This window comes from Meriones unguiculatus, chromosome 20, assembly GCF_030254825.1.
Source record: "Meriones unguiculatus strain TT.TT164.6M chromosome 20, Bangor_MerUng_6.1, whole genome shotgun sequence".
NCBI classification, from domain to species: domain Eukaryota; kingdom Metazoa; phylum Chordata; class Mammalia; order Rodentia; family Muridae; genus Meriones; species Meriones unguiculatus.
Genome location: NC_083367.1, coordinates 27,375,736 through 27,392,514, shown reverse-complemented (window position 1 = coordinate 27,392,514; position 16,779 = coordinate 27,375,736). Strand labels below are relative to the sequence as shown.

General features: G+C 37.8%; 1 protein-coding gene across 1 annotated transcript in view; it reads left to right on the top strand.

Moving 5' to 3' along the window:
• Lama2 (laminin subunit alpha 2) overlaps positions 1–16,779 on the top strand; it is a 591,463-nt gene that overhangs the window by 332,229 nt on the left and 242,455 nt on the right. Inside the window, exons 15-16 of the mRNA XM_060373445.1 lie at positions 10,045–10,156; positions 16,437–16,550. Coding sequence (XP_060229428.1) covers positions 10,045–10,156; positions 16,437–16,550 — 226 coding nt within the window. The remainder of the gene's footprint in view (positions 1–10,044; positions 10,157–16,436; positions 16,551–16,779) is intronic.

Genomic DNA, 16,779 nt, shown 5'->3' with positions numbered 1-16,779 from the left:
ACTTTGGGAATGGAATTAGAGAATTGCTGAAACGCTTTTCTAACAGAAAATCATCTCACAAATATGAAGTATTTATATCTGACCAATCTCATTCCAAGTGATTATACTTTTTTATATATATCTCATTTAGGCTTGGAGAGAGCTAGAATATGGTTTAGTCTGCTATATCCACAACTTTAACGATGCTGACTGCCATGCTTACCCAGAATGCGAAAGACTTACTAATTGTAGCTAATTGATATCCTCTTCTTGATCATATCTACTAAGATGAATAGAATAACGAGGGTGTGCATTATTTTTCAAAAAATTGTAAGATATGAGCATGGAATAGTAGGTAAGGTGCTTGGCACAGAAGCCATCAGGACCGTTTTGGATCCCTAACATCTGCATAAATGTCAGACAGGCATGAGGACTTGCTAGAATTTTACTACTTAAGAAATAGAGACAGGAATGGTCCTTAAAATGAATGAGAGTAGCCAAATTGGTGAGCTCCAAGTTCAAGTGAGAGACCTTGTCTCAGTCTATGAAGTGCTTATATATCCAGAAAGCAACCCAATACCAACCTCTGGCTCCAAAAACACACTCAGTCATATATATATTCATATACACACACAGACACACAGACACACAGACACACAGACACACACACACACACACACACACACACACAAGCACACATGCATATACACACACACACCGAAAATAAAGAATTGTAAGGTAAATCAAGTGCTTGCATGTATTTCTCCTTTTAATATCTCCAAATCTTGGTTTTAAGTAACACCCTTGACCACTAAGTTAAGCAAAATATTTCCTAAGACCCTATAAGACACAGGACTCTTCACAGATTGTCTTCCTTTGGCCCCTACAGAAGATATTACTGTATCTCACCTAATTCCACTCCCGTGGGAATTATTGCATTACCCTTGACTCCCGAGAGCAGGTGAAGTAGTTTAGCCAACACAACGTGAACCAATATGATTTGCATCTTCCCTGAAGAGGAACATTGAACTGCCATTGTGAGACTCCCTGGGGTTTATTCAGCAAGCAGAAAATAAACAACCTTGAATTCCAACAGGACACAGAGGTCAGCACCCTGGCTTTTTTGATCATCTAGTTACTGAAGAAAGGTTGACTATAAGAAATCCTCTTACTGGCATGGATTAGCTCTCAGAATTTGGAGTAGCTACTGTGGCGGGGTCAAGCCCATTGTGGCTTTACTAAGATCTACTTCCTACGCATTCATTGCATACAAACAAATACAGACTCTTTCAAAAGAACACTGTTTATTTTATTATATTGGTGCTGTGCCTGTTTGTGTGTTGACGTGCCGTGTGCACATCGGGTGCCCTTAGAAGTCAGAAGAGGGCATAGGTTCACCTGGAGCTCGAGTTACAGACAGTTGTGAGTTGCCTTGTGGATGCTAGGAATCAAACCTACGTCATCTAGAAGAGCAGCTGGTGCTTCATAACTGTTGAGCCACCTCTCTAGCAACACTTCACAATACTTTCACTTGACACATAGCAGTTTTACACATTGATGAGCTCTATAGATAATTTTTATTCAGCTATGTTGTGGCCTTCACACTTTCCCCCATATAGAACCTTTTAAAGCCAATATTTTTATGTGAATTTCATAGTAAATTTTTGAGCTTTGAATTGAATAAAAATAGACAGAGTTTATACTATCATTATCTAGGAAAAGCTTCATGAGCAAAACCATCTTTGCTCATGAAAGAAGTTGATGAACACAAACTTCATAGTCTTTGCTCATGAAACATGAAGTTGATGAATACATATTTTATACATTTGAAACAAGCAAGCCAGGTGACCATATTTTAAAGAAATATGTTGACAAGGACCGTAGGACTTAAAAAAAAGATTTAAATAACTCAATTTTCATCCTACTGTTGATGATAGGTAAAGCCTGGGTTTAAGCCCACAGGTGTTTCTTATGGTCTTTAAGGCTCATCTGTGAGTGTTGGACTCATTCAGTCTGCAAACACATACTGGGAATCTCATGTGTGTATCTGTCAGAATTTCAGTTCTGCACCATGTAAACTGGCAGAAACAATATTTGAATTTCTAGGTGGATGAAGTGAAGGAACAATGTCTGTGTAGCCTCTGACTTCCCAGGATATGTTGGGATGCAGTGTGCAGCACCTAACTCAAAGAAAGCATAATCCAGAAGAGAAACAAGATGTATGCACTTACAATAATATAATGGACACTGCAATGACAGTAAATAATTTGTACATGTGGATGATTAAGGAAACAGAGGTGAAATTTCATACCGGTATTTTATATTCTTAGAAATGCCTGTAGTAGCACAAGAACCTCTCATTTATTTCTAGTATTTGACATGGATCAAATCGTGTGGAGAATAACGGAGGAGATGGCTTAATAAGTGCTCTGCTGGACACACAAGTATGAGGATGAGAATTTAGATCCCAGAACCTGGGTAAAATGCCAGATGCGGCAACTCTCACCTGTATTCCTGAACCCTGGAGGCAGAGATAGGGCCATATCTGTAGTGCATTGGAGAGCCAGCCCAGCAACTTTGATGAGCTTCAGCATTAGTGATTGAAAACTCATGCTTTTAAAAATGAAGTAGGGAAACCTTGAGGAAGACACCCAACAATGGTCTCAAGCTCATGCATGCCCCCATGCATGCATAACACGCACAAACACAGGCAAACACACAGAGGAACATGCCACACCACACACATGCCAAACACACATATATAACATACACATACCCCTACACAACATAGCATACACACAGACCTCTCACTCATATACACACACAGCATACACACATATACCAAACACACATACAGCGCATATACACACATACAATTTTATCTTTTTTGTATTATATTTTTAAAATTTATTTATTTTTTTTTGTTAATTACAGTTTATTCACTTTGTATCCCAGCTGTGGCCCTCCCCCCATTTAGCTCTTCCCAATCCCATCTTCCTCCCTCAGCTCCTCCCATGCCCCTCTCCAAGTCTGCTGATAGGGGAGGTCCTCCTCCCCTTCCCTTTTACCCTCACCTATCAGGTCTCACCAGGACTGGCTGCATTGTCTTCTGTGGCCTGGCAAGGCTGCTCCACCCTCAGGGAGAGGTGATCAAAGAATCAGCCACTGAGTTCATGTCAGAGATAGCCCCTGTTCCCATTATTATTAGGGAACCCTCTTGGAGACTGAGCTGCCATGGGCTATATCTGTGCAGAGGTTCTAATTTATCTTCATACATGGTCCTTGTTTGGAGTATCAGTCTCTGAAAAGACCCCTGGACCAGCGTTTTTGGTTCTGTTGCTCTCCTGGTAGAGCTCCTGTCCCCTCAAGGTCTTTCCATCTCATCCTTCTTTCATAAGATTCCCTGCACTCTGCCCAAAGTTTGGCTATAAGTCTCAGCATCTGCTTTGATACTATGTGAGGTAGAGTCTTTCAGAGGCCCTCTGTCTTGTTCCCTATTTTCTCCCTCTTCCAATGTCTGTCCCATTTGCCTTTCTGAGTGAGGATTGATCATCTTAGCCAGGGTCCTCCTTCTTGCTTAACTTCTTTAGGTGTAAAGATTTTAGTATGTTTATCCTATATTATATGTCTAGTATCCACTTATAAATGAGTATATATTATGTGTGAGAATATACCATCTGCTTCTGGGATAGCTCACTCAGGATGATCTTTTCTAGTTCCCACCATTTACCTGCAAATTTCATGATTTCCTTATTTTTGATTGCTGAGTAGTATTCCATTGTTTAAATATACCACAATTTGTGCATCCACTCATCCCTTGAAGGACAAGAATCAGTTAAAGCACTTGACTTTTTGACAAATATTTGAGAATTCATAATTTTCAGTACACACACACACAACACACCACACACATAACACAAACACATACACACACATACACAACACACACATTAATATATGAAGTGAAGGAATTCTACTTTGCCAGAAGTAATTCCTCTGCCTCTTTAAAAATGAGGTAGAAATGATCAGTCATCTCTAATGAGAGGAACTTTGTAAAATTTCCACAGGGCAGTGGCCAGAGGTGCCTGTGGTATTGTGGGTTGAATTTGGTCTCGCCTATGTTAGTCTAGCATTGCACACTGAGTTATAACTGCAGCTCTCTTCTTGTTCTTTACTTGAAGCATAGTCTGGCTAAGTTGTCCTGGATGGCTCTGAATTCCTTCTGTAGCTCAAACAGGCCTTGAATTTGCTTTGTTCTTGCCTCCTGGCATTCCAAGTGCTGGGATTAAATACCTACCCAGCCAGGCTCTGTTAAGAGGGACTGCAGCACTCAAAAAGGAGGAAATCATGAAATTTGCAGGCAAATGGTGGGATTTGGAAAAGATCATTCTGAGTGAAATATCCCAGAAGGAGAAAGACAAACACAGTATATACTCACTTATATAGACCTATAAGATATGATAAACATAATGAAATCTATACACCTAAAAAAGATAATCAAGAGAGCAGACATGGAGTAAGATGATCAATCCTCGTTTAGAAAGACAAATGGGATGTGCATTGAACGTATGACAGGAGTCTACTGAGCACATCTGAAAGACTCTAACTAGCAGTGTTTTCAAAGCAAAGACTCATGACCAAACCTTTGGCAGAGTACAGGGAATCATAAGAAAGAAGGAGAGTTAGTCTGATGGGGAAAGGATAGGAGCTCCACAAGGATCAAATATATCTGGGCACAGGGTCTTTTCTGAGACTGACATTCAACCAAGGACCATGTATGGATATAACCTAGAACCTCCACTCAGATGTAGCCTGTGGTAGCTCAGTAACCAATTGGTTTCCCAAAGTGAGGGGAAAAAGGACTATTTCTAACAGGAACTCAATGACTGGCTCTTTGGCCTCCCCACCCCCAAGGGAGGAGCAGTCCTGTTAGGCCACAGAGGAGGGCTTTGCAGCCAGTCTTGAAGATACCTGATAAAACAGGATCAGATGAATGGGGAGGAGGTCCCCCCCCATCAGTGGACTTGGAAAGGGGCACGGTGGAGATGAGGGAGGGAGGGAGGGACTGGGAGGGAATGAGGGATCTGGACATGGCTGGGATACAGAGTTAATAAAATGTAACTGATAAGAAAAAAATAAAATAAAAAAAAAGAGGGACTGCTGGGGAAGAGCACAGGGGAGAAGAGGGAGGTAGGGTGGGATTAGGAGATGATGAGGGACGGGGCCACAGCCGAGATACAAATTGAATAAATTGTTTTTTTAATATAATTTTTTAAATATTAATCCAGGTTATTTACTTTGTATCCCAGCCGTAGTCCCCTCCCTCATTCCCTCCCAATTCCACCCTCCCTTCCTCAACTCCTCCCTGCCCCTTTCCAAGTCCACTGATAGGAGAGGTCCTCCTCCCCTTCCATCTGACCCTAGCTAATCAGGTATTTTCAGGACTGGATGCAATGTCCTCCTCTGTGACCTAGCAAGGGTGCTCCTCCCTCGGGGGGTGGGGTGGGGGGAGGTCAAAGAGCCAGCCATTGAGTTCATGTCAGAAATAAATTGTAATAAATAGTAAAAATTTTTAAAAAAGGAAAAAAAAAGAGGGACTGTTGAATCCCCTCTGACTTGGGTTTTGACAAATACAAACACAATAAAATATTTTACTAGCAATAAAATCTTTCTTTGGTGAGTGACCCTAAGTTACATTTTTTTTTAAGTTAGATAAGATAAAAGTCTTTGATTAAGAAAAGTCTGTGTAGAAAAATAAAGACAAATATTTAAATTAGTTTTAAAACCAGGAGCTTTTGTTATTTCAAAGTGCTTCATTTTGTTTTCGTGGTTGAGTTTTATCATGACTGAGCCAACTTTGCTGAGAAACTCAACCAAACAGAATGGTGTGTGATGTAACTTTAGTATTTTCCATAGTAATTTTTGTGGTCATATGTCTTCTTTCCATCTATTATCTTATCTGTATGTATTTTCAAGTCATCATAACAGGAATCAGTAGAAGCACTTGACTTTTTTGACAAACCTTTGAGAGTTCATGCATTTTCAGCATTTGGTACTTTATTGCTGCCAATACTTTGTATTTAAATGAATGCGACATGGTATCAAGAAAAGCAAATGACCATATTGAAGGGGGAAGAAACAAACTGCAGCCTTCTTCATGGGTAACACTTAAAACTGTTAAACGCATTAAAATCCCATTTAACAAACAGCAGAGCTTAATGAACACTGGATTGCTCAGTGAATACTAATGTGGAATATTACAGGGAAAGACTCTTTAGTGTTGAAATTTCTCACAGCTCAAAATGGTTACACAGATTAAGAGACAAACATCTGCTGTTCAGAAGACAAAGGAGACTTGACAGTTCACTGGAAATATTTCTTGTTTTCCATCTTCTTTTTAAAATTGTTTCTTCAAGAACTCAAATGATCATTCTTCCACATGTCCTTTCTTTCAGTTTTACATGTCAATTTTATAATGGAAGTCCTGAAACATAACTGTCTTTATAAATCAAAGTGCTAGTTAGTAAGCTGTGACTCTTTTATATGGTAATCAACTAATTTATCAACAGTGAAACCATTTAGTTCTTAATGATCAGAATTATGGGCTTATTATTTGATAGTACATTAATTCTAGGCAGCTAGATGCTGTGATATATTAAGGACATTTCTGGCTTGTGGGTTTGAGTCCTAACTAACTTTTTCCCATTTGTTTTCTATGACAGATCAAATATGTAATTTAACTTTTACTTACTGCATTTTATTTTTCCGAAATGTGGATGGCAGGTTTTATTGGACCTGCTTTCACTGAATATTTTAGACCTTGTGTATAATGTAACTGTATTCCATTCACCCAATAACCTTTGTGTATTTCAATTAGTCATGAATATTCCTGCCATTTATCTATCCATCCATTCCTTCCTCAATCCACTCAACTATCCATCCATGTATCCATCAAAAGTATGTGGTGTAAAGGCTTTGACAGTCCCGCTGCACGTGTGTAAAGCACACAACACAGTTTATGTTATCAAGGAATAATTCATGTTTATTTATACATAAGTAAATTCTATCTTAAGTTAGGTTCCTGTTGTAGTAAGAAAACTTGACAGACCCAGAAATTCTCCAAAGTCTCTAACCATGGAAAATAGAAAACAAGTACTGCAAATACATTTTATGAATATTCATAGCATTCAAATTGCAGGGAAATTCAAATATCCATAAATAAATGAATAGAAAACAAAGTGTGGTATACAGTAGGATGTTACTTAAGAATATGTAAAAACAAAAATGTACTCTTACATACAGCAATGAAGCTGAACCTTAGGAACATTATGCTAAATGAGAGAAATCAGATGCTAAAGACATACGTAGCTGAGTCAACCATTAAGAGATACTTATAACCTGATAAGCTAGGGTCAGATGGAAGGAGAGGAGGACCTCCCCTTGGAGAGGGGCATGGGAAGAGATGAGGGAGGGAGGGTGAGATTGGGAGAGAATAAAGGAGGGGCTACAGCTGGGATACAAAGTGAATAAACTGTAATTAATATAATTGATTAATTAATTGAACTATAATTAATATAAAAAATAAAAATTTAATTAAAAAAAGAAATACTTATAACAGGTAAATAAATAATGAGAAAGCAGAATTAAGCAAAAGAGGAGCTCTGACCAGATTATGGAGACAAGTTTTGTTCAGGGCTAATAACATATTTGATTCCTAGGTCAGTGGTTTTCAGCTTGTGCGTAGCAACCTCTTTGGGTGTCAAATGACACTTTCACAGTGGTCACCTAACACTATCTACATATCATATATTTACATTATTATTCATAAAGTAGCAAAATTACAGTTCTGAAGTATCAATGAAAATAATTTTATGGTTAGAGGTCACCATAACATGAAGAATTGTACCAAGGGGCCACAGCATTAGGAAATTTGCCAACCACTGATATAAACAGATGTGGCTGCTGCATGGTATTGTGAATACCCAAAGGACATAATTGTACCTTTTAAAATGAGAGAGAAGCCCATGGAGTTCTACCCTTAGCTGTGGAATTATTGATAATTAATGGAGGCATGGAGGGCAAAAGGACAGGATGGACAGAGACAGAAAGAGCCAAAGATAGAGCAAGATTTCTTCAGGGATGGAGCCTTTTAGAGACTATGCCATGCCCTGGTGGGTTATCCCACACTTGGGCATGTATAGGCAGCATGAAAGCAACAAAAGATTATTATTTTTAAGAATGCAGGTGGAGGGGAAGGTATGGGTATATTTGATCAATATACATTTGTGTGTGTGTGTGTGTGGAATTCTCAACTAACAAAAAAAGCTACAGATTTTATTTTGGGAACGTCATCTTAAATAGTAAGAGATAAATAAGGAAATCCCCATGAAAGTGGATCTTCCCTGTAGAGAATTATCTGCTGAAAAAAACCTCCACTTCGTGAAAAACTAAAAAAATCTGCCTGCCAATCTAAGACCTTCTACCAAGTACTCAGAAATAGTGCTGGCTCTGTGGATATGCAGTTAAAGATTATGTCTGGTCTTTTGAAGGTTCCAGATGTCACTCAGAGCCCAGAATGATTCTATCCATCTATCTATTACAAAGACTCAAATTAACTTTCCTTTTCTGCTTCAAAGGTCAAAAATACATATTCCAATGATTGATCCAAATAACAGGAAGGGAAAAAAAAGTGAACAGCAAAAAAATAAATAAATAAAAAAATAAAAAAAAATAAAGCTCTGCAACCAATAAATGTGCCAATGAACTAAACAGACTTCTCAAAAGAAGAAATACAAATGGCCAATAGAGTTTAAGATGTTGCTCAACATCCTTAGCCAGCAGGAAAACAGACATTAAAACAGATTTTGTCCTTCTCAATCCACTAGAACGACTACCATTAAAAAAAGCAAATGACAGCAAATGCGAGTGAGGATTTGGGAATGAAGTACTTTTATTTACAGTTGGTGGGAGTACAAGCTGAGGCAGCCACTGTGGAAATCACTGTGGGGCTTTAAAAAAAAAAACCACTAGAAACAGAATGACCATGTGATCTACCTGTACTCCTCCTCAGCAGCCAAATATCCAAAGTACTCTTTATCCTACTCCAGAGATACTTTCAAATGTATCTTTATTGTTGCTCTATTCATAACATCAAGGCAAAGGATTCACAACATTCCTCTGCAACCTTTGGTTTGTACGTCCTTCCTGTCCCCTCTTTCAGAGTGCTCCCTGAGCCTGGGAGAGGTTGATGCTCTATTTAGGAATGCTCCCGTTACTTGTTCTCTTCACATTTGCTGGTTTTGAGTCTCTGCGTTAGCCAATGCTCACTGCAAACAGAAACATCTTTATGAAAGTTGAGATAAACACTAATCTGTGAATATAAACAAAAAATCAGGAGGCAAACTGACCCTATGACCATTCAGCAAAACAGTAGTCTAAGCCCAAGGGTGTATGATCTCCCAGCCATGACATTTGGCCATAATCCAATCAGAATGTGTTCAATTACTGGTTACTCCTCATAACAATTGTGGCCCTGTTATGCTGGAAGACCTTTCCTTCCAGGCAGGCCATCACTGTACCTCACGAGGTCTACAACGAGGTAAGACTATTGATGCTTTTTTTTTTCTTTGAACAACTGGATTTGTAGCATTCAGAGCTATGAAAACTAGCCAGAAGTCTCATGGCCATAGGTTACTGCTAGATTACATATAGTCCTAATACAAGGACAGTGCTATATAAATAGATATAATGAAGTATTATTTAGGGAATAATGATAAAGGCTATTTTAAAAAAATAAGTTTTCAGATGCTTGGTACAAATACAAGTGCTTTTTTCCCCCAAATATTTCCAGTCTACACTGGCTGAACCCATGAATGTGGAATCCACTGGTAGCCAGTACTGATTCTATGAGTGATGGAGGCTTCAAGTTATAGAAGCATTCTTTTTCAGCATAGATAACTTATTCACTTTTATATTGTTATGGATATTGACATATCACCATTCATCCAGTTTCAAAATACCTTAAGGTCTCTTTCCTTACCTCGCATTTTATTCCTCTCTTTCCAGATTGAGCTCCGTCAACCTCGAATCTGCCGTCCCCCACCCTACAGACAGACGCGTTGCAGCTGCTGTGGAAGTTTGCCAGTGTCCACCCGGGTACAGTGGCAGTTCTTGTGAAGTAAGTTTGCAGGACCCGATCCCTCGCACAGGTTGCCGATAAACTGCTCTAAAACGGGTGTTTTGAAATTTTCAATCCATAACTGTGCAAACAAGTGACAGCATGTTACTTAAATAAAATTAGCTTCATTTAAAAAAAAAAGCAAAAAAGTTCTGATACTTTCATAGACACTTATAGTGAAATATGATCATAGCTACACCTGCTTCCCTCCTCCAGTTCACCACATTCTCAATATGGACTCTTTTCCACTTGGTGTCTTCTTTGTGTCTGATAGCTTCTAATAGTTCCTCAGTTAGGAGTAGGACCTTGGGAGCCCCTCCTTTATCCATGTGAGATTAAGGTAATTAGAATGTCTGCCTAGAGTTCATGCTTTTAAACAGAATATTACCCATTTATTTTCAAAACTATAGTGCCCTTTAAAATAGTTTGTCCTACTATAACTGCGATTTCTCTGTTCCTTCCCCTTTCAGCCAGCTGTGATGATGGTAGAAAAAATAATATTTCAAGCCATTTTCCTTTCATTTCTACTAAGACATGGATACTTGTTTCATTCCTCTTTCCTCTCCCACTTTTAAGTCCTAGCACCTTATCCTTCTATTTCTTTCTGAAGCAAGCGTCTGAGTCCCAGCCCTGTGGAAACGTTCAATCCTGCAGTGTGTGGGAGAAATAAATTGGCATGAAAACCCCTTTCCATTTTTGAGCACCTGAAGCTTCAGAACTTTATTGTTGTCTCATTGTTCCAGATTTGTAATTTTTAAAATATCATTTTTTCTTAATAACTTGGTAAAGTAAATTAGAAAGATCAATTCTATATGTTTTCGCTTAGTTTCAAACTTGATTTACTTGGAATCCCCACCTCCTGTGTGTGTTTGTGTGAGTATGAGTGTGCGTGTGTGTGTGTGTGTGTGTGTGTGTGTGTGTGTGTGTGTGTGTGTGTGATTTTTCTGGGTGGAATGAAGGGCTTGTAGATTAACAAGAGGGTAAGTTTCACTAAGATGGCACCTTGAAGGAATCATGTGAGTGCGCGGATATGTTCCACTCCACAGTACTGTTTGCACCGTTTGTAGAAACACCCCAGGCATAACTTCACTGGTTCTCACACGCTTTAAAGTGACACATGCTTCCAGAAGAGACACAGAGCTTAAAGTCATGTTCGTGACTAATGTGTTTTCTTTTTAACTGGATACAGATTTGCCTGTCTAGAAATGAAACTAAATGTAATTCATTGAAGTACTTGCTTTTCCAAAATTTATAGAGATAAGAGAAAAATAATCATGGATATGAATTAGTTATGTCAACTCAAATTTGATTTTACATATAAAACACATGCTGTACTTGATAAGACATTCTTTTATTACAAGTCTTGCAGTTTTGATTTCAAACCAGGCAGCTAGCTTCCTTTGAAGCTTTAAACTCCTATTTCAGTTGGAATAATAAATGCCCTCATTCTATCTTTGCTTTTAATATAGTTCCACTTTATTCTCAGTGCTCCCCATCAACTTTTATACTAAATGCCCATTGCAAATAAAACCATTTGAATATTGGACTTTTCCTATCATATTCTTTCTTTTTTCTTTTAGAATTTTTTGAACGGTTATATGTTTAGTACATTTTGTGAATTCATCTGTATATATTATCAATAAGTATACAGCACAATCTCTGTCCTTAAAGATCTTGTGATCTGTTTAGATAGAGCAAATACCACCCAGAAATTAAATCATAACACTGTAATTAAGGGAGCAGTAAGTGGTACACAACATAATGGCGGAACTCATTTAAAGGGCTGAGCATTCAGTAGAAGGAGACATCTGGGAAAGTGTTGTGGTGAAGCTAAGACACGATGGAGGAGAGGATGAAAGAAGTATGCAAACATCAAAAGAAAAAGAAACCGACAAAAACTAAAAGATTCTACTTCTAGTATAATAATCGATCATTATTTGAAATGGCTAAAAAGAACTTATTGGAATTGGGCAATGAATTTTTAAACTCTGGACATCCTCTTTTCCTTTTTTTTTTTTTTTTTTTTTTTTTTTTTTGTAGGAAAGAACCCTTAATTTCTTTATCAAATGTTCCTTCCCTACCACAGAGGAAATAGTCTCCATCTCTGACCTTGACTTGTTTTCTTTGCTTTGATCATTGAGGTTACCTACTAGGCCTAGTCCTCTAGCTTGGTTATCGCTTATATTCTGGAACATCTTCAAAGCTGAGTGAACTAGAAAGCCCACCACGTCTTAGTTCTAGCTTGATGAGTCAACAGTTTACACAGTCAACAGCTCATCAAATGACGCAATTACTAGGTCATTCTCTTTATTTTATTTTGGGGATCACCATGTTGATTCAGAATGGTGTTTGATTTTTTTTTTTGTAACCATCAAATTTTATTTCCAACTGCTATAATAACAAAACACCAGTGGTAATTTCTGCATGAAGAGTAACAGTCTTTTAAATGAACATGACCATATGTTAGTATTACATCAGTACTCTGACCTATACAGAGTTTGATAGGATTACTGCAATCTGTCTTGTAATAATATAGAATGTGTGCCCTCTTATCTATTAATAAAAAACATTCCTTTTACCTCAGTGACTCATCACGAACACATTTCGAGTCTAGGTTGAGCACTGACTTCAGAATGTTTTTTTCTAATTTTTTGTCCCCCATTATGTTTTACATCATATAAAATTGCTATGGCTTTTTATCTAATTTATCTCTTCTGTGCCTAATATTTTATAATTTGCCTTTCCAATATATGAGAGCATGAAAACAAAGCTAATATGAGTTAATAGGCTGAATGCTTTAATTCCTATAAAATTAAGTTAATTCTAGATGTATTTATGCATTCCTTTAGCTGACAATTTTTGATGAGCATATATATTTGAGACAATCAAGGCCTTGGACATAGCTGGATAGAATGTTCCAAGTATGACAATGTTCTAAGACAAAGTTCTAAATGTTACAGATGTGGTATATGAAAATACCACTAAAGGTGAAAAAGACAGATCAGCAGCTAAGAGCACTATCTGCTCTTCCAGATGACCCTGATTCTGTTCTTCTCACCCATATGGTGTCTTACAAACATCTGTAACTTCAATCTCAGGAGGTACAGTTCCCTCTCCCAGGCTCCTCAGGCAATAGGCTCACATATGATGTAGAGACATACAAGCAGAAGCAAACATCCATCTGCATAAAGTAAAGAAATATGACTTTAAGTAGCTGAAATAGAGGTCTGACAATCGACTATGAGGGTGGGTATACAAAAATTGGGGGATCTACTGTTTAAAAATGTCAGAAAAGGCTTTTTGAGATGGGGATGTTAAACTAAATGTTGAAGAACAAAAGCAGTATTGTAAAAAGGCATAGTGAGTTGGTGACATCACACTGTAAGTGTACAAATATGGCCAAAACTTAGCAAGCAGAGGGAGAGAGTAGCCAATGATGTGATTTGAGGAGCCTGGACTTGCCTGACAAAAATCTGAGATTTTACTTAAATGTCATGGAAAATAATGAGAGGCTATGGTTTGATAAACAACAGAACATGATGCCACTGTTTGAAATGGAGAAGACTTGGGAAGGAATAGTTTGATTGGTGGAAAGAAGAATGAAGACTCAGTTTGAGAAATAAAACTGTTTAGAAAGTCTATGAAATACATACCAGTGTTATAATTAGAATGCAGGCCTTGAATGAACACATCTCTCTGGTTTGTTGTGTATTTGGAAGTCATCAAATAAGTTACTCAACAAAGAGCATGAAGATTAAGAAAAAGAGTAATGTGCAGAGAACTTCTGATAACAATATGTTGGATCCTAGTAGATAGAATGGCAAAGACATGGGCATTTTGGAAGTGTGATGGCATAGAGTTGGGAAAAAGAGGCAATTGAAAGAGAGAGGAAGCACCTGGTCATTTGACAATGATGAAAGAAAATGCAACCATAGGATTTCATTTGGCTGCCTTGAATTTTTTTTCAAAAACAGCAATTTTGCTTGAGTAGGTAGAAGAATGTAATGAAATGTAGAAGATCACTGAGGAAGAAAGGGCTTTCCTGGAAACAAAACAATATAATTTCAAGGCATTGAAAGGGTAGTTTTGCTGTTTTGCCTGGTATGTTCTTTTTTTTGTCCTGTTGACAATAGACCATATTTTGATGACAATAACAGTTATTCAATAAAAAAATGAAAGAATGTTGTTAAAACATAAGTGGGGTTCTAGACTCTGAGTGAAATAATATTCCTTTTAGAATACTCTGTTCTCCCATTCCTATTACTTTGGAGGGGGCGTGGGTAGAAAGACATGGATATACATTTTGGTGCTAGTTAGCTCATAACTGGAAAGATGATTATAATAGCTTTAACTTCTATGATTATTAATATAAATTCCATGGCTATGAAAATGGTGTGTCAGTTTATTTTTTATTGCTGTGAGAAAGAATTACAATGAACATAACTTATAGAAGAAAGCCTTGTGGTAACAGCTTCAGAGGGTGAGAGGCTACGTGGAAACGCAAATTCACGGTGGTAAGAACAGCTCAGAGCTCACATCTTGATCAGCAAGCGGGAGGCAGAGGGCTCAGTGCGAATGGAACACAGATTTTTGAAATGTCAGAACCCATTGCTCCCAGTAACACACCTCTTCGAGCAAAACTACACCTCCTCGCCCTTTCTAAATACTCCCATAAAATGAACACCAAATACTCAAATGTGTGAGCCTAAGGAAGTTATTTTCATTCAATCCACTGAAAAGTATAAGAAATTGGGATGCTTTTAGAAAGAAGACCGGTGCAAGTACATTTTAAAAATATTTAAAAAAAAAATATGTATTAGAGAAAAGTGCCAAGAGAACATGCTTTGACAACAATAAATCACTGCTATTTTTGTTATCCACACCTGTACATTTTACGTCCATCTGAATAGTGTAGGCTTACTGGTTTAAAAGGTTAGAGAAGGAATAATTTGTATTAGAATGGAGAATAACATAGTAGAAAGAGACAAAAAAAAAAATAGCACCATTGTCTCTGTACTGCTGAAATTAAGAGGAAAGAGGATTTTACTTTCTTCTCCAATAAGAAATATCTGAGTATATCTTTTTCATACATATGTTTGTTACTGTTGTTCAAATGGAAGGTTCCTCATATCCTGAGGCAAAAAGATCCATTTTCCAACATTACACAGCATGGTTCTATGTAGTTTATTACTTCAGTGGTTCTCTCTAGTTTCCATTTCCAACTAGAAATGGAACCTGTCTTGACATATGATGGTATATTTAACCATCCAGAAACATAGTTAAATAACTCACAAAATGCAATTGTGATCTGAGGGTATCATAAACTTCCAGAGGGCAGCAATATTATATGCACATTTTTTTTTTCGTTTTACATCTCATCTCATCTGTGGAGGTCCACACAGAAGTGAAATGTAATGAACAGTGACAGTAGATGCGGGATGGCTGCAACCCCACACGTGAAACCTTCCATGCAAACACCCCACTGTAATTGGTTTCTTTTTCCAAATAATTTTGCTTCGCATTTTAAAAAAAATCAGTGGTGAATATACACATACGTATAGTCAAATAACATAAATGAACTAGCAAGGCATTATATGACGCTTCACAAGTCATAATCTATTTTACAAAAATTTGAGAAACCATGAAAGACAAAGGAAATTTAAGATGAAATTTAACATCAATTCTGAATGTGTGCCAGTCGCTGGGTACGTTTTCAATTGAAAAAGAAGATGACAGGTATGCCTTCCAAATTTTCCCGAAGGTTTTCTGTGTGGCGGCCTTAGAGACCATCAGTATGTGGGAAAAGTTAGTCCATGCTGAGAATCAATGTGGGAGGACATTGTGTGCTCTTGTTCTTTTACTTTTTCTTTTTCTTTTATTTTTTCATTGTGTGCTCCTTTAGCCTAGGAATCCATACACTTCCCTTCATGCCTGCTTTTTCTCAGTGCTTTCTTTCTGTTTTCTTGTCTGTCTTATTTTTTTTTTTTACTCTGAGACTGTCACATTTCAATTCTTTATATCTGTGCTTTATTTTACCATTTCAGAAGAGACAGCAAGCTAATGCTTCCTCTAATCTCATACCTGTCAATAAGAGTAAGGTCAGTATGAAGCCCCCGTGTCAGATGTAATAGCACGGTAGTAATGTTTCAATAATGGCTCCACTCTGACAAGCACATTTGCTGAGTTTGCTAGCTGGGTTATTTTCTATTATCAGAAAAAGTGGAATTACTCTCCTGCTTTTTAATACTAAAAAGTGACCGAATCCTTATCTTTCTTTTAGTCGTGTTGGCCTAGGCACCGAAGAGTTAACAGCACTGTTTTCGGTGGCATCTGTGAACCATGTCGGTGTTTTGGTCACGCAGACTCCTGTGATGATGTCACGGGAGAGTGTCTGGTAAGTGCTTCTCTCTTGAGGATACTGACTGACAAGGCTGAAATCCACTCAGCAAAGCCTGGGATTCAACGGATACCTTTGCAGTCCTGAATATGTGGGTCAGGAGTGATGTATCAAGCACCTCTCTCCAGAACTGAGTTAGGAGCTAGAATGGGCTTTCTTTCTTATGTGATCTCCCTAGCAACTATGAGGCAGTGATTTTCCACATTTGTCTAACAACTGAAGTAGG